Source organism: Strix uralensis, chromosome 1, assembly GCF_047716275.1.
Source record: "Strix uralensis isolate ZFMK-TIS-50842 chromosome 1, bStrUra1, whole genome shotgun sequence".
Classification (NCBI taxonomy): Eukaryota; Metazoa; Chordata; class Aves; order Strigiformes; family Strigidae; genus Strix; species Strix uralensis.
The window spans coordinates 22146890-22165869 of NC_133972.1; the positions used below are offsets into that span (position 1 = coordinate 22146890).

Here is an 18980-nt window from a genome sequence, read left to right on the forward strand (position 1 = left end):
TATCTCATCATATTTTGGAAGCCAGCAGGTAGGCTTAGGTGTTGAGGATGCTCTTGTGAACTTTGCAGCAGAAGAATCAGCTCTGCCAGCCAGGCTCACAAATCAGCATCAGAGCTGATGATACTCAGGAATGTGATATGAGGAATGCCTGGCAGAAACTGTGGTAGTCCATAACAATTGACCACACCTCACTAGCTGATAAAATCAACACAAACAAACAAAAAGACAAGTTGGTTTTGACTTCAGTATCATATTCAGAGCAGTTGCTGACTTCCCAAGGAAACCCAGTGATTTTGGGAAGGCAAAGGTGTTTGTAATACACCAACCTGTAAAGTTATTAACTTGGAGAGTATTCAAATTTGCAGAGTAACTTACCACATCTCTTTCAAACCTTAGATATAGGCCAAGCATTGAGACCATAATGGATGAAGAGGCAACACAAGCATGCTATACGTGCAGTATTGTGACTTTACGAGTTGATCCAGTGAGGTGAGATTTGGAGCCCTGTTCTTGTAGAATAAACCACTAGTAGTTTTTGCCTCACCAGGGAAACAAACACATTAGCAAGGACTGTGTTGCAATAATATTTCTGCAGTGACAAGGTCAACTCTATGATTGCGAAAACAAATTTCCAAACAGAAGAACCCCAGAAGTTACCAAATAATTTGAAAAATCATTGCTACTCCCAAGTATCAGCAGCATACAATACTGAAACTGTAACATTTGAATTTATTTAATAAATTTGAGAAGGACCAGTGAATACAGCAGCCTTGTACCAGAAAAACAAGGTGACTAAATCATAATAAGAGAACCTTAATGTTACCGCAGAAATGCAAAAATAAAGAAAAACACACAAAGCTTTGCTCAAACTATGACTATTCATGCTAGTTTCAAGACCATGTTGGAAAAGAATCTGAGAATTAAAAGGACAAGATAAAGATGTGCTTATGTCCATTGTTCTGCCAAAACGGTCAAAGACCAGAAAAGTGGCCCTGTGTACTTCCCAGGAATGACTGAACTGTCAAGGCAAATGCAACATAAAAATATTATACATGAGCAACTGAATCATCATACCCAGGACACTGAGAATAGAAACTCTCTTGAGAATGGGGTCAGTCTGGAATAGAAAGAAACACCATGTACTAGCAAGATGGAACAGAGCATGAGTAATCATGATAACTGGGAGAAAATCTAGTACATGTGGCAAAATAAAATAGAAGCGTATAGCATCTTCAACAGGCATTAGAAAAAACTAAAGAACAGATCTTCTAACCAAAGGAAAACAAAACATGGAAACATACCTTAAAATTCTAGGCTATTAGTCAGGCTTTTGGGAACCAGGCAAAATGTCAGAGGCTTCCATAGTACCATTGAGGGGAGAGCAATGAAGTGTTTAAGCATTCCTGAACTATGCAGTTTCAATCACAAGATCTCAGTTTACCTTAAATTAGATCATATATTTATTTGAGAACAAGAATTTGATTACATCTGACCATCATATATAATAGCCAGGCAAAGAGCAAGGCTGAGTTTGCTGTACAGATTGCTAAGAGTATTGAAATGGTGCAAACAGCACCGAGAATATTTTGCATTCCGTTCTTGAATGTTGAAAATATTCCCACAGAAAAGTTTACTGCAGTTGAGTACAATGCTTGCAGTCATGTTCGGTAACAGACTAAAGGAGTAACAGAGTAAAACAGTAAGAAAAAGGCCAAAGATAAGAGTCTTAGAATTACAGCCCTGCTCTGTATTAGTATTTATTTAGATTATTTCTTCAAGATAACTCTTGTACTGAAAGCAAGTGACATGTTTTGAAGAGAGAATTCTCGATTCTTATACAAAATTAAAGGGAAAAATCCCCATCTGGAGTATATTGAAATTGTGCATCCAGATGGTAAGAAAGATACAGACGTGTACTGAAGTGTGTATCAACAATAAAAAAGTGCCATAGTTCCTAACTAAGAGGTATTGGAAAAAAAAGGGGTATAAGTCAACATGTCTCCCTGTGTCTGCCTTTAACTACACTGAAGATTCTTAATTATAGAGACATTTAATTTGAAAAGCTATGAATTTCTTGTTGGTTTGTTATTAAAGTACTTTTTGGCGTGTTTCTCTGTGTATTTTGTAATGCTATTGCTGCTATTATATGAGGATTTCAACAGACTTTGTTAAAGTTCATACCATCTCACTCCCCCAGAATGGGATATTTATCCCCTTTGCATAAAAACAATCCCTAACCTGGACTAATTTAACAGAAAGCTGTATATAGGACAAAACACTAGAAATTTGGAAGCAAAGGCAGCAACTTGGTAGTAATTGTGGCTTAGTTTTGTCCTCTTGGACAGGGACAATGAAATTAAGTGACTTTTCTAAATCTGCCATCAAACTGCCGTCAGGACTGGTATGCAATTGAGCTAATATTTTATTCCTTCTTCTTTATATCGGTCACCCTCATCAGAGCCAAAGAAAAAATACATAGTTTTCTAAAATCTAAATAAAGCCCTCTTTAAAGCATACTTTTCTTGTGCTTACTAAAAGAAACTAGGTGATGTTTACTTACGCATTGTTTATTTATATCTAGTCAACTACTCATTTACATTTAAAAAGAAATGGAAAAATTATTTTGCTTGTGCAGCTTCAAAGCTTGTAGCTTCATCAGTAATTACAGATTAACTCTGCAATTTCTGAGAACTTGTGCTGCAAAATGGGACAGGATCTGAAATTGTTAAGAAGTGAGCAATTTTGCCATGCATATGCACACGGTATTTGTCAGTGCTTATGAGTCCAGCCAATTTTATGTGGATACCCAATAAACCAGCAAAAATTGTACCTGTGTGCAGCACTGACCTCTTACCAGTTTTGAGGACTCTCTACCAAACCCCTCAACAGCCAAACTGTGAGAAAACATTTGGCAAGCCGTGTAACTAATGAGGCTTCATTTCTTACAGATCTGTGCTTGGTGTCTACAGCCTCCGCTGTCTGAGAAGGTATGAAACAAAACCAAAGTGTTTCTTGCAGCTGACACCTTTCTAACATCCCTCTCCCAAATAGGCTGGTTTGGGGTTATCCTTTTTTCAGTATTACGGGGGTTTAAATTCATACTGAAATCTTCCTACAGTGGGGGTAGAAAACCTGGCCATCTGTTATCATACAGCCTAAAGAAACATGAAATCCTTCCTGTTAAGTGTACTACTTCTTTTATCAAATCTGGTTGAAATGGATCAGTAAATTCAAAACTGTTAGGAGGTCAAGATGAAGGTTGGACAAGAGACATAATATAATTCTTTACAAGTTGCTCTAGAAAGACAGACTAAACGTTGTTAAATGTTTTGTCCTGCAAGAGATAAGGATACTTTGACTTTTTTAAGGGCCTTACAAAACCAAAACCACACAAACAAAAAACCAAAACCGGACCACCCTAAAATGAAAAATGAAGTGAAAACTCTACTTTACTGCTAAAAATAGAAACACTTGTTTCAAGGGCTAAATTTTGTCGTAACAAAGCGGCCCTCAGTTAGGCATTTACAAACCGTCATAACAGGACACTGCATGTTCACAGAATCACAGAATCGTCTAGGTTGGAAAAGACCTTGAAGATCATCCAGTCCAACCATTAGCCTACCGTTGACAGTTCTCAACTCCACCATATCCCTAAGCACTATGACAACCCGACTCTTAAACACCTCCACGGATGGGGACTCCACCACCTCCCTGGGCAGCCCATTCCAACACCCAACAACCCATTCTGGAAAGAAATACTTCCTAATATCCAGTCTAAACCTTCCCTGGTGCAACTTGAGGCCATTACCTCTTGTCCTATCACTTATTACTTGGTTAAAGAGACTCATCCCCAGCTCTCTGCAACCTCCTTTCAGGCAGTTGTAGAGGGCAATGAGGTCTCCCCTCAGCCTCCTCTTCTCCAGACTAAACCACCCCAGTTCCCTCAGCCGCTCCTCGTACGACATGTGCTCCAGACCCTTCACCAGCTTCGTTGCCCTTCTCTGGACACGCTCGAGTAATTCAATGTCCTTTTTGTAGTGAGGGGCCCAAAACTGAACACAGGAATCGAGGTGAAATGATGTTTTGACCGACGCTCGGGAGGTTCAGTAAAGCCCCAACCACCCAGAGCCAAAGCGGCGGGGCGCTGCCGGAGGCCCCGGAGGGCCGCCCCGGGCCCGCGGCGCCTCGGCGTCCGCCCGCCTCGGCCTGCCCCGCCGCCAGCCCGCCACTGCCGGTGGCCGGGCACCCGGGCGGCTGCGCCCCGGTGCCCCGCCCCATCCGGGAGCTCCCCCGCGGCCCGGGCCCGGCGGGCACGCCCCGAGGCGGGCGCCTCCTGGCCCAATGGCGGGTCCGCTCTGCTTCCGGCGTCTGGCCCCGTCTCTTGGATACGGGCGCGGGGTGGCGACCATGGAGCGGAGCGCGGGGGGGAGAGGGGACAGCCCCGGGTGGGGCCTGGCGATGTATTCCTGCTAGAGTAAGGGAAAAAGACAACCCCGTTCCCGGAGTCACGCTTCGTGTTGTGCCGATGTCCCTCTTGTGGCGTGCGGGGACGAGTTTCCCGTCGGGACACTTCCATGATCCCTTCTCCCTCCCGCTGGGGCATGGGAGACTCCGGCCCGGAGGCGGGCCTCCGCCGATTTCGGTTGATGGCGGCGGCGCGGCGACAGTTTAGGCTGCCCGCCTCTCCGTTCCCTGCCTCACAGGTAGGGCTCTCGCTCCCCCCCTCGCCGTTTCCCGCGGACGGCCGTTAGCTCACGGCGCGCGCACGTGCCGGGCGGCCCTCGAGAACCCTGCGGCGCGCGAGGCGGGACTCTCCGCCCCCTCCCGTGGGGGGCGCGCGCAGGCAGGCGCCTGCCCCCTCACCGCCCCGGCTCTAAGCGCCGGCTCGAAGCGGGCGGGGGGTGTGTGGTACCCCGGCATTGGAGGCTTCCTGAGGGGCTGCAGACCCGCCGGCCGGTGTCCCGCCTATGGCAGCCTCCCCTCTGCTGCAGGTGGGCCCGGAGGCTGCTGTGTCGCGGGGGTTGCGGCGCTTTAGGCCTGCCCAGCCGGCCGCTCTCGTCAGGGCTTTGGCTGCAGATCTCGGGTCCTGCGCGTGCTGTTCAGTTCAGAGTATTTTTGGCCCTTCTCTCACCGAGAGAGGGAACCGCGTCTCCTTGGTGTCCTGGTCCTGCATGCTGCCCAGAGCAAATGCAGTTCCTTCTGCAGCTGGAGTCTGTGGCTTTGAGTGCTTCTGTGGAGTTTCAGACCTGCTTCGTTACAGGTGGTGGTGTGGCAGGCTTTCACAGCGGCCATCTCGCCTTGAGATACTTCTTTTCACTCTTTGTGTCACTGTACTTGATCTTTGTACTTTATGTCAAAACCGATGAACGAGTTCCAGTCTTTAGTCTCATGTGTCATGCTCCATTGCTTTGTATACTGAAATTATGCCATAGCCAGTATTCTTGAGATTCAGGGATGCAAGACTAAATGCTTCTCTTTTCCCTGTAGCCTCTTGCAGAGCAGCTAATGGACACCTTATTTGCAAGTACTGCCCGTCATGAGGTAGCAATGAAAGCTTCCCTTTCCCATGACCATGGCCACTCTGTCCTAATGTGCACTTATGTGTCACTGGTTTTGCTTTTGTCAGATAACCAGATATTTCTGTACTTGTCATGGAGCCTGGCATACATTTGTGTAGTTTGTTGCATGAGTGGATGATAATACCTTTCATAAGACCAACATAAAGGTATTTTCCATCCATCTAACACGTATATGCTTTAGTCTTTTGATGAGGTGCATGTGTCAGGGTTTGAAGTATTCCTGGGAAAGAAGAAGTGCAAGGAAGGGGCTGTGGTCATGTAAATTTTGGAGGTGGGCTGTAGGTTGGCCATTTCTTTTGCTGGATACATTTCTATGGCATTGCTGTTCTGGAATCTTTGTGTAGTAGGGGAAGACATTATGGGTTACTTAGTCTTTTTTTTTTTGTTTTTGTTTTGTTTTTTTTTAAGCTCTCCAGAAAAAGAACATGAGGAATGGGGTGATGATCTACGTGAATCAAAAAGGAGAGGTAGGGAAATGAAGACCCCCTCCTCCCCCATCTGTTCTGATGCTATATCTTTGTGGCTTTTTTTGGGGTGTTTGGCAAACTAATTGTTTTATAATGACCTTGTTGTCATAGATAACTGTAGAAAAAAAGTCACCCTTCCTGTGTTATACTGGCTGTACCTAGCTGTTTGCTTAGTGCTAAATAAAATCAAACTAATTTACAGTATTAATATGAAGGCTTTTGAATTTTAGTTGTGAGATTCTTTTTTTTTTGGGAAGAAAACTTCTGTCTTGGGTAACTATCTTCGGTAAAGGAAATCCTGGAATCATGAGGTTCCTATGTATGTTGTAAATTCAGGATCATCTGGGTTGTACTTGGCACCTGGCTGATGTTCTGGCAAGAACCAATATTTTAGTGACAGGCACTTTGTTGTCTGGTGCTGCCCAGTGTTTTGTTGCATTTTCACTTGAAGTCTTGTATGAAAACTTAGGGAGTCCCTGGTCTTCATTTTGGTCTTTGGTTTGTCACTCTGGGAGCTTTGTTTCTCATGAAAGTGTTGAAGTGAAACTGAGTTTATGGTTTGTGATTAGGTGTTTGGCAGCTGTACTACTTAAGCAGCCCTTCCTCTCCATCCTTGACCATCATTCCTGTTGCTGCACAACCCTCTCCAATATGATGCTTTTCTACGGGTTTAGGATAACTACATTGAGAACTGGTCATGTTGAAGAAAAACCAACAATTTTATAAACAAAATGGAAAAATGGAGTAAGTCATGTAGAAATGAGAAAGAGCAACTCCAAATGTCTTGGAACTAAATAAATTGGTAGTTGGAAGAACGGGGCATTGAATGTAAAGCTGTTCTGGAGCTGGAAGAACTTGCTACAAGGTGGTGACTGAGGACTAGTTAGCAATACATCCTCTTTCTGGAATATGCTGGTATTGGGATTCTGTGTCTCTGCTCTTAACCCAGTGGAATAGTCAAGGAGCAGGATGGAAAGCTGGTGCAGAACTCTTACTTCATGGATTATAGTTAGTTCAATGTTTTGTTATCAGTTCTCCCATTGCTGCAAGATTCTCAGAGAAAATAATTATGGAACAAAAGAATTAACTGGCTTTTATGAAAAGCATCTAACTGTTTAAATTTATAAATGCCATTGTTGGGTTTGCAACAAATGACAAATATTTCATTTGTTTCAGTATGTAAATTAAAGCATATAAAATTTTTGAGACAAAAATGATAGTTACAAATATAAATTAAATTCCCGTGGAACTGCCTGACTCCCACAATGCAACATTTACCAACAAATTTATGCAGCTTTTATCTGCAAGGAATTGTTTCTATCCATGAAACATTCTTAACATTGAGTCCTATAGCTGGTAGAGCTACTTTCAGCCTAGCACTGGTAGGAACACTAATATTCACAAAGTCCTCTGTTTTTCAGTCACGTTGATTAAATCAGTTATTTGGCAGGTTTAAATTACATTGTGAAAAGTTGCAGGGGCACATTTGCCTTAAGTACTCTTGGGTAAAAGTGGCAATCTTATTTGGCAAGGCTTTCAGTATTAAATATTTTCATTTGGACAGCAGTTTTATGTAGAACGTGCAATTTTAAGTTTGGTAGTACGATTATTATTTACAGATAAAATATTTAGAATTTGTTACTACTGGCCCATCTGTAACTTTCTGAATGTGTTAAGGGCTTTGGAAGTAGAAAATTCTATCACTTGTTCAAAATTTTGATCACATTTCCTGAGGAGTCCTTCTGTAAAGTAATTATGTTTGATCTTGCTGGAAGTATGTAATCCCTATTTTTGAGAATTGGGAGGGTAAATACTATACATCAATGGCTATTAAACTGGAATGCTTCCCCCCTCCTCGTCCTTTCTTTAAAGGCTTATTTGTTTATGATACTAATACCATGTTTCCAATCCATAGCCTGTAAAGCATCTTTAAGTATGGAGAACTTCGTTCTGTATGAGGAGATCGGAAGAGGAAGTAAGACAGTTGTTTATAAAGGAAGACGAAAGGGGACAATTAATTTTGTTGCTGTTCTTTGCACTGATAAAAGCAAAAGAGCTGAAATAACAAACTGGGTAAGTAATGTTTTTTTCCTGCTAAATCTGGGAAAAGATGCAGTTTACAAAATCCTTGTAGCACTGGCAATGTAAAAGAAACTGTGTGCTTCTTTATGTGGAGTTTGGCACCATTTAGATCAGCTTAAGATTTTAAATTCTTATACTTTAAATAGTCTTAATGTATTTATTTCTTCATCTGATTTTATTGTTGTTTAAATTGCATGCATAAACCCAAATTTACAGGCTTACTGTTTCTATGATGTGGTAAAGAACTTGTAAAAACAGTTACTTGCATGTAGTGGTTTACTTTATTTTGTTATTACGTGTGCAAATCCAGTGGTAGTAATACCTTAGAGTAAATAATCAGTTTCTTACTTATGAAGAAATTATTTTTGATGAAAGAATAGCATTTAAGGTAAATCAATTTTGGTTTGTAAAACCTTGGCAGTTTTAAACATATAATAATACTTTCTGGAAAAGAAACTCTGATACAGTTAGACATTTCAAATATTTTATTTTTCCAGAAGATAAATTTTGTTTTTGTGGTGGGTTAACCTTGGCTGGACATCGAGTGCCCACTAAGCCACTCTGTTGCTCCCCTCCTCAGCTGGACAGGGGAGAGAAGATATAATGCAAGGTTCGTGGGTCGAGATAAGGACAGGGAGAGATCACTCAGCAATTACCTTCGAGTAAATCAGACTTGACTTGGGGAAATTAGTTTAATTTATTACCAATCAAATCAGAGTAGGGTAATGAGACATAAAACCAAATCTTTAAACGCCTTCCCCCTACCCCTCCCTTCTTTCCAGACTGAACTTCACTCCCAATTTCTCTACCTCTTCCACCCGAGTGGCACAGGGGAACACTCCTTTCTCCTCACACTCTTCCCCTGCTTCAGCGTGGGATCCCTCCCATGGGAGACAGTTCTCCACAAACTTCCCCAACATGAGTCCTTTCCATGGGCTGCAGTTCTTCACCAACTGTTCCATCTTTGTTCCCTTCCACAGGGTGCAGCCCTTCAGGAGCAGACTGCTCCAGCATGGGTCCCCCATGGGGTCACAAGTCCTGCCAGCAAACCTGCTCCAGTGTGGGCTCCTCTCTCCATGGGGCCACAGGTCCTGCCAGGAGCCTGCTCTGGCACAGGCTCTCCACAGGGTCACAGCCTCTTTCGGGTGCATCCTCCTGCTCCAGCGTGGGGTCCTCCACAGGCTGCAGGTGGAGATCTGCTCCACCGTTAACCTCCATGGGCTGCAGGGGAATCTCTGCTCCGGCACCTGGAGCACCTCCTCCCCCTCCTTCTGCACTGACCTTGGTGTCTGCAGAGTTGGTTCTCTCACATATTCTCACTCCTCTCTCCGGCTACTGTTCCACAGCAGTGTTTCCCCCACTTCTTAAATACATTATCCCAGAGGCGCTACTACTGTCACTGATGGGCTCGGCCTTGGCCAGTGGCGGGTCTGTCTTGGAGCTGACTGAAACTGGCTCTGTCGGACATGGGGAAGCTTCTAGCAGCTTCTCACAGAAGCCACCCCTGCAACCCCCCCTGCTACCAAAACCTCACCGTGTAAACTCAATACAGTTTCCTATTTCCTCCCATTGTTTCAGTGATAATTTATTGGGTGGTTAATGAATCTGCTCAATTTAAACATTTTGTTCTTAGAAGCATATTCCTTTTAGAAAGCCCTTGGGGTAACCTTACATACCACTCTGAAAAGATACAGAGGCTTCTGTAGATATTACGCTGCGTAGGTATAATAGAAGTACAGATTTCCAGGGACCCTTGAATGATTGCTCTTGCCTGATAAGATTAAGAGTGATTGAAAAATTTCTTTTTACTTCCTCTTATTGGATTCAGCATATTGCCTCACACGAGTGTTCTTGCTGAAAAAGAAAGTAGGAATGTAAGTTTGATTCCAAATTCTGATTTCCAGTTTGTTATTGTTTTAATGATGCATGAAGGTTAAAAAGTGTTTATAATTTTGGGTTAGGGAACATTCTATTTTTTTTTCTGTATTTTTAAAAAGAGGTGAGTTGGGCAGGGTCTGTGAGGAAAGTTATCTTTTCTCAACATACATGTAAAACTAAAATATTTGACTTGGAGGATAATTTTAGTGCACTGGAAAAAGGTAAGAGAAATAGTAGTTTATCTAGAGTAAAGTTGTATTGTGTCTTCCTCCTCCCACCTTAACTCCATATATATTGCTTTTTTTTTTTCCCCGGTTAAGTATATTAAAACCTTTGTTCTAGGTTCGTCTGACTCATGAAATCAGACACAAGAATATAGTGACATTTCATGAATGGTATGAAACAAGCAACAGTCTTTGGCTTGTAGTGGAATTATGCACAGGTAAGATAAACTCAAAAGGTAAAAATTTACAGAGTAAGTATTTGTAAGAGATTTCTTATAACAGTTTCTGCACAACAAATACTTAGATCTTTGTAAAAGCTTAGTAATTATCTGATTATTCACTCGAGAATACTATTTACATATAAAATTTTTTTTGCTTTTGGAAACATTTTTAGAAAACAATTGAAACTGTGTTTCTTCTTTGCTTCACTGTATATGTATGTTAAATGTTAATTGATGTGACATAATGTTAATTTTTTTAATAGCTGAAGAGCTAGAGCTAGTCAGGGGAACTTAAAAACTGTGAATAGTTGGAGCATAGTTAAGTAAAAATTACTCGAAGTTTTCTAAAGACTGTCAGCTTTGGTGTTCATTTTATAGCACAATAATGAGAGCAAGTAGCAAATCAAGTTGCAATGTACAAATGTTAATATTGTTCAAATAAGTTTTTTAATCAAGGGGCAGTTCTGTAGCTAATAGTAAATTATTTAAGTTTTCCTCCTGTTCAGTGGAAGTATTTTGACTTTTATGTTAAGATGTTAATGTGGGAGCTCGGAGAACCCAAAATTGACTAGTGTGATTCACTGAGTTTTGGTAGGTTCTTGTCAATCCATTACAGAAATCTTTTAAAGCTTTCTCTAATTGTGATGACTGGATGTTTTAAACTCCAGATAGCTGGTTTACTCCACATGGAGAGAAAAGAAGGCCAATTGTGCAAGTGATGCATGTTAAGATTTTGGTATCTGGAGTTCGTTTCATAGTAAAAGTCAGTATTACACACAACCTTTTTTTCTGTCCAGAATTCTGTTTCAAAATTAGTGAAGAAGAGAAGCTACAAGTTCTCGAAAAAAAAACAGGTCATTCTTTCTTTCAGTGATTAAAAGTGAAGTTAATGGCTCATAGGGAGGCTTTGGTCTATCTGCTTAGTCTAACTTATGGGTACATATTTAAACTTTTAGACAGGCAGCCCTTTATTAAGTACAGTTTGAACAATTATCATGTATCTTTACCCTGCAGTATTGCAGTTTGCTGCAAGGAGTGTGTCTTGAAGCTAACTTAAATCCATGTCTTAGTCTATTTATAAGTGTTTATAATTTTGTAGAGCCTTGAAAACTACTTTTGAAATATAGAAGATCTCTCAATTGTCTCAAGGTGACAAAGGTTTCTGTTATCAGATGCATTGTACTTCCGTGTTGCTGGTTTCACTTTTTTTTTTGTGTGTGTGTATTTGGTTATATTATGGAATTATTCTGTATGTAGTTCTCTACATTATAAAAACCAGTAATTAAACATGATGGATTTACTATAGCTATGTAATATGGGCTTCGTTTTAAAGGAATGACTGATTTACTAAACAGAATAAAAAAGGCTTAGAAAGAAAATAATTTTAAGATTCAGCAGTGTTGAAGAATTTGAAGAATACTGTGATGACAGATGTTTTAGTCTTGCTATTCTCTGAAAGAAATTACTGAGCAAAGGGAAAAAAGCTCAAGAAAATCTATTATGTGATTTACAATAAAAAATCTAGTATCCTTTTCTGTGAAAAGCTCTCCTTATCCCTGTTTTCATCAGGGACTTATATTGGTGTCTTTTTTTTTTTGTTTTAAACATGTATGATTTGACTAAAATATAGATAACCCAGCTGAGGTTGAGGAAGGGGATTTTGGGGGAGATGGGACTGTGGAGTTTAGGATAGGAGACTGGGGTAGGAAGGAGGAGAAAGACTGAGCAAGGAGCTTGTGGGAAATGAGATTAGGAGAAGTCCAAGTCCTATGAACAGTTAGGACAGGAATGGCTCAAATGGGATGAGTCTGATGATATGCCTGAGAGTCAGTGGGATGTGAGGAGGTAGGTGATGGGGGAAGAAGAAAGATTTTTGCCAGGACAGAGAAAGAGTAACAATCAGTGGGTGCCCAGGGAAGGACACAAGTGGTAGAGGATATACATGAGGGCTATTTGGAAGGCTTTGTAGGTGTAATCTGATCAGAAACAGAGGAAGAGTTGGTTGGGATTTAGTGGAGAAGGAGAGTGGTGATTTTGGAAGGACAGAAAAGGGTCTCATGTTAGGATGAGAAGTTCGGAGAGATACGAGTAGGACTTGCTGGGGCAGGAATTTGGAATTTCTGAGAGAAGCCTGGAAAGTGAAAATTTAATCCTGGGTATTTTTGGTTTGTTTTGCTTTCTTAACTATTGTTTTATTTAAAAAAGAAAAAAAAGAGAGTGAGAGAAAAGGATAGAAATGGAAGAACTGGGTCACATGAGTCAAGAAAAGGACTGTACAGAAATACAATGTGAAGAGCAAACAAAAGAATTTGTCTTGAATCTTGTTGACCTCAGGACCTCGAAATGTAACCCAGTTTTACTATTTCTGTTGTCTGTGAATTCAGTGGAAAATTGCCTGTCATAAGCTTTAGCACTTGTTCGCACAAGTTGGTAGCCTGCTCTTGGTACCGTTTATTCTTTTAACTCATGCAGCAGGGATCTGGTTAAGGAATTTGAATAAACCCATTGGGTATTACGTTGTGATGTGACACAGTTTCTGTGTTTCTTTTTTCCCTTCTGTTTCCTTTCTAAAATAAAGCAATATTGAAGTGATTTTGAAGTCATGCACTCAATTGTAGTCAAAATGATAATTTTTGTCACAGTATTGGAAATAACTTTTTTCTGTATATTTTAGATTTTGTAACTATTAGATAATCTCAGAAAATATCTTTAATATCTACTGATAATGATTTTTGCTTGACACCTTTTGAAGAAGCTTATATAATGTCCTTGGGAATTATTTGTGTGGCATCTTCTTTATATGCACTTGCTAACTATGTGTAACCATATTTCAGGTGGTTCTCTAGAATCTGTTATTGCTCAGGACGAACATCTACCTGAAGATGTAGTGAGAGAATTTGGTGTTGATTTAATTACTGGTTTATACCATATTCATAAGCTTGGAATTATCTTTTGTGACCTGACACCTGGAAAGGTAAGAAGGAGTATTATTTATCGGGGACACTGCATGTTCCTTTGTATGCCATTGGCATTTAATTCATTATTTCTATTTTACTGTTTGGAAAAGGCTTACCTCAGGTTGGAGGCCAGCTGAGATTTATAACATATGTGAAGACAATGAGAGACAAGTTTATAGCTTGAATATTTTATGATCTAATTGATTTCTTTCCCAGTTGTCTATTTGATAAAATGTGATAGATGCTTTTTGATTTGATGTACTGTTTTGAATTAATGAAAGATTTTAGTTCTCTTGTCTTTGGACATATAACTTCATTATTATACCTATTCTATCATGCTGCAGAATATTTTGAAGTCATAGAAAAGGCTAAGGAGGGAGTAAAGTTAACTAAGCTTTTGTTGTTAATGTTCTCTATTATATTTATTATTATTATTCTCTATTATATTTATAATTATTCTCTGTGTTAATGTCCTCTATTGTTTCCAAATGCCATTTAAATTATCATCTTACTCTTCCATGAAAATACAACTCTTTATGTAGTTTCTGATTTTGTGTGTATGTATGGAATTTATTTATAGTTTTGTCAAAGTTCATATTTGCTTTTAATTTACGTAGGCACCAGAATATAACTATAGCCAAAAATTCTTGCTTAACAGTAATTGGTTTTGGTCTTGATCTGTAAGTGATCAAGTTGCCCTTGTCTGAATTTTCTGTAAAATCTTGCACAATTATACTCAGTCTCTGTCATTTGTGGGTCCAAAAGCACTAAAAAAAATACTAAGAAAGCATAATGGGGATGACTCTATTCTTTCAAAGAACAAAGTTGCTGTAAAGTACTCCTTTGAACACAAAATACAGAGTGCTAAAGTGAGACTGCTCTTTTTTTTCCCTACACTCCTCTGCCCCTGCCCTGCCCCCGCCATCTGACTGAATGGGCTATTTCTCCAAACAACATTTTTGAGATGATGAAGCTTTTAATTACAACAATAAGCAGTGACCGCATAGAGAAAACTGTCATCATCATTGGACAAAATCTTTGGAATTTTCTGCTAAATAAAATTAGAAAGATTCACTTTTTATTTTCCTCAAATGAAGCTGTTTCTTTTACTCCACTTTTATTTTCCTATACAGTTTTACTATACTTTTACTTTATTTTCTATAGTAATATTGTTGTTCATTTAGTTTTAATAATGAGTAAAAAAAAAAGTGCACATTAAAACCTCTTAAGGATTCTATGGTGAGATTCTGTAATTTTTTGGTTATAAGAAAAAAGACAGTTATTGATGTTGACTTAAAAGAAAAACTTTAGCTTTTTTGGTTATAGTGATCATCTCTACTTAAATGGTTTGAGATTGCAAATTTTTTTTTTTTTTTAGTATATTATTTTATACTTTGGAAATTTCAGCAGTCATCAGTTTTAGTATGTGATACTTGTATGTTGGATTTTGTTTATTCTTCTAGATTCTGCTGGAAGGGTCTGGCACTTTGAAATTCAGTAATTTTTGCTTGGCTAAAGTGGATGGTGAAAACTTGGAAGAAGTTTTTGCTTTAGTTGGATCTGAAGAAGGTGAAGGAGATGTCAGTGAAAGCACTCCACAAAGATACCTGAAAAATAAATTTCGAGGTATGATATTTTTACTAGCCAAAATTAATTTATACTGAAGGGACAGAATGAAAGTTGGAAAAAGCCTTTGTAGTAATTTGGAGAGAAGACCTTGAAATAAGAGTTGTTTATTGTTCTGTTAGGGCAGATTAAATTTCTAGAGAAACTCAATATTTAATTCTGTTGTCTTACCATTTTAAAGATTAATGTGTTTGCCTGTCTTTGCAATGGAAAGTGTGATCTGTACATTTTCTGTACGCAAGTTTAATGTATCCTGCATATGGGGAATCTTTTAAGTAAGCTCAAAACCAAAATTTAGCTCTTAAGGAAGATTGTTCAGAGAGATTATAATTTACAGAGGGGACAACACCTGCAAGTGAGTAGAAAGGAAAGAAACTGTATTTACAAGTATATGGTGGTAATTCTAAGTTTCACAAAGCCAGTTTAAGAGCTTGAAAAAATATACTTCTGTCTGTCATAAAATCCATGACATAGTAACAATTTGTGACCTCTCCTGCTTTTTGTAAATAGACTTCAGGTTATTTTTTGGTTTGAAGCTTGTATGTAGGTGATTATAGACTGTAGTATACTTGTATAATAAACTTTTAACGTAACATAACTGGAGGTCACTTATTTTAAATTTCTTTTTGCAGCTTGACATCAAATCAAATACAGTTTAACGTACCGACTGTCTATCCTGAGCATGTTTTCATTATTTTATAAACAGTTCTTGATTTTTTTCTTTGAAAAAATAAATAGAAGCAAAATTTCAAGAATTAAAAAAAACCCCAACACCCAAACCAAACAAAACCCCCCAAGTGAGTATATGAATGAGATCTGAAAATGTTTCAAGGTGGCTAATTAGTTACAAATTTTAATTTTTGCTTTGGATTTGCTGAGTAGGCTTAATTATTAATTGCTATTTGATGAAGACTAAAACTTTGGAAGTCCAGAGTTCAAACTGCAACTGGCTTTTCTAACTGGTGAAATTGTATTGCTGATATTTAGTTGATATATGACAGTGTATTTAAAAAAAAAAAAAAGGTTAAAGGAAGTAGCAACAAGAATCACTTATTTGCAACCTTTTGTGCTCCAGTTATAAAGTAGTAATTGGAGAATGAAGAAATCACTGACATTGGAGGTATAAAAGTGATTTAAAATTAAAATAAAGAAAAATTTGAGTTACGGACTTTTAAAAAGTCTGTGCTACAAATGCTGTCTGTAAGGTCTAGGACTAAATTTCATTAACTTCATGTTAAACGTATACACAAAATTCAGTAAGTACTGCACAGAACTGCTGCTTCTTTCATTGGAGGCTTTGCAGTGCTGTACTTTCATTGTCCTTTTTGATGCAAATGGTCCAAGTGATTTCTAGATTGAGGCTTGACTGTTTCTGTACCTTTTACTTAAAAATTATCATTTATTTTTAAAGTATGAGAAAGTCACTGTGCTTTAGTTTCAATAGGCAGATTTATACAAATGCAGTAGGGTGCAAATACTATGTTATTTTTTCATCAAATAAGAAGAAATTAGAAACTTGGTTTTAATTTTCTGACTCCTTCATTAGTATCATCTTAGAGCATCTCACAGACCTCTGTTTCCAAGATAATGATGTGTCGTAGCAGTTACTGTTATTGGGAACAATGGAATTTTTGGCAATATTTTATGGAAACAAAGAGAGCTTTCTTAACACTTTGTTGTCTCCTGCTGAAAGTCCACGCTGGAAATACTAAGACCAAGAACAGATCTTTATTCAGGAAGAAATACAAATCTAATCTCTTTCCTGTTGCCTTTCAGAACAGCTGTTTTGATGTGTGTGGTTAATGACCTTTGGTCACTTAAAAAACCCACTGAGAACAAAACAATCCAAAATAAACTTTTTAAAGGACTATGGAATTGACACTTTTGCTGAGTTTGTGTAATTTTGGGGGAGATTTTTGAGAACTGAGTTAGTGTTTAGGTGGGAACTACCGTAGAAATAGGAACTGTATATTTCTTTTATTAAGACAAAATGGGTTTTGATTAAGCTGCTATAATTTGATATGTGATATTTTCATAGTGTTTTAGTGTGAAAATAGCTATAACTAGTTTAGATCAGTGATCCAGTTGGCTAGCTACCTTGTTTTTGTAATAGTTTTCTAATTTCATGAAGGTTTATGTCTTGTGATAGCTTTAAAAAAAAAACCAAAACAACAAACCCAAAACAAACCTGATGTAACATAATTATTTCTGTTACTCACCTGAGAATTATGTTGATTTACCATTCTGCTCAATTTGCTTGGCCCTGGAAGCTGTCAAGGAATATCAAAACATGCTTTGCATTAATCACTGTTAGAAAAGTATAGCACAAGCCAGCTTGGTTCATAGAAGTGAAATAAACAACAAAATAGCATATATAAACCTACATAATTCAGTAAAGGTATAGGAGAGAAGTTCCTTTGAAACTACTTACACTTGGCATTTCACTCTTCTTATACTAAGTGAAGATAATCCCTAACTCACTGAGCAGGGAGACAAAGTTTGAAGCAGGATAAATGCTGAATGAATAATCAAAGTGCATTATACATACTGTATTTTATAGGCTCTCCGTTATACACAGCTCCAGAAATAATAAAGGGAGAAGACTTCTCCAAAGCCAGTGATCTGTGGTCCTTGGGATGTTTACTTCATGAAATGTTCTCAGGTTGTAAGTTTGTGTATCTATTTAATATCTGTGATAATGGAAACATAGGTCATGGTCCCAGAGTAAATTGTTGTTAACTTTCTAGGGAAGTTAAGACATAGAAAAGCTTAAGACAGGTTTTAAAGATTTCTTGAAGAATATGCTAACTGTACTTTAAAAAAAAACCCCAAATGGTCTTTATCAAATAAGTGAAGTAATACTGTTAAGTTGTCCTTTTGATTGTGATCTAAATATTATACTAACCAATGTGTATTGTTTAAATAGTATGATTTAAAATTATATCAGTCCTCGAATTCTGACAGTTTTTAGTGTTTTTCACCTCAGTATTAAACTCTGGGTGCATTATTTTGACCTTTGAAAGAGAAAACTGTTTCACTAGTATAAAACTAGAGTCACTGCGTTTCCTGCAGGTAAAGTACCTGTTAGCATTGGCTGCACCTGGAAGGAAAAATTCATCACAATTGCAGTGGAACTTTCTGAAGTCTTAAACAATGTGCTGATCAAGCCATTGTTGCTGCCTCTTCTGTCAGCGGTCTCTTGCTGTTCATAGTAGAAGAATTTTGTATTTAAATTGACAAGAGAACTTGATAAATAGAATTCAGGCTGAGGGTGTTTATTTCTTTGGATGTTTCCTCAGGAAAATGAGCTCATCATCTATCATTGCACCTGACAGCCATTTTGAAGTTTGCCTAATCTGTGAAATGTGGTTCTGTTTGTTTGTAGGAAGACCACCATTCTTCTCAGACAGCTTTTCTGAATTAATCGAAAAGATACTATGTGAAGATCCATTGCCACCTAGACCAGAGGGTAACATTCGTTATTGTTTAATGAATCAAATCAGAGTAATACTTAAAGTTTTGTTTTGCACTATTTCTTCTGTGGCTGATTGCAGGAATGTTAGTTGTCCAAAGTGAACTTTAGCGTTGCCTTTCTTTGGTAAGAACTTTTTCCCCAGTAATGATGAATACTTCTTTCTCTTTTGACAGACAGGCATACCGTTTAGTGTTAATAATTAAAAGTAAATCTACCTTCTGGGATGGAATTTTTCATCTCGGTCATTCTGGGCATCAGTGGTATTCATGGAGACCCTTGAATATTAGTGGCTTTTTTCAATTCATAGTAATGTAGTGAAAATGGTGACCTGTAGAATTAAAACTTGTTTCAATTGTAAGAGAGATTTTGTCTTCCAAGTGGATAAAGTGCATTTCATAATTCGGAGCTCTCAGAAGTAGAGTCTGTCTCAGTTAAATAAGAATTTTGGAAACCTTTTTTGTATAATGGGCT

General features: G+C 38.5%; 1 protein-coding gene across 6 annotated transcripts in view; it reads left to right on the top strand.

The window, feature by feature from the left end:
- The first annotated feature begins 4342 nt into the window (after positions 1-4342).
- Positions 4343-18980, top strand: part of ULK4 (unc-51 like kinase 4) — a 253132-nt gene continuing 238494 nt past the window's right edge. For 4 of the 6 annotated variants that reach the window (XM_074891535.1, XM_074891564.1, XM_074891545.1 and 1 more), the window contains exons 1-7: positions 5787-6046; positions 7962-8119; positions 10349-10448; positions 13286-13425; positions 14872-15034; positions 17595-17696; positions 18420-18503. In XM_074891535.1, coding sequence (XP_074747636.1) covers positions 5893-6046; positions 7962-8119; positions 10349-10448; positions 13286-13425; positions 14872-15034; positions 17595-17696; positions 18420-18503 — 901 coding nt within the window. In that variant the 5' untranslated portion in view covers positions 5787-5892. Of the gene's footprint in view, positions 4704-5191; positions 5261-5786; positions 6047-7961; positions 8120-10348; positions 10449-13285; positions 13426-14871; positions 15035-17594; positions 17697-18419; positions 18504-18980 lie in introns of those variants that run through there. The other 2 variants (XM_074891573.1, XM_074891583.1) reach the window with 2 other exon arrangements.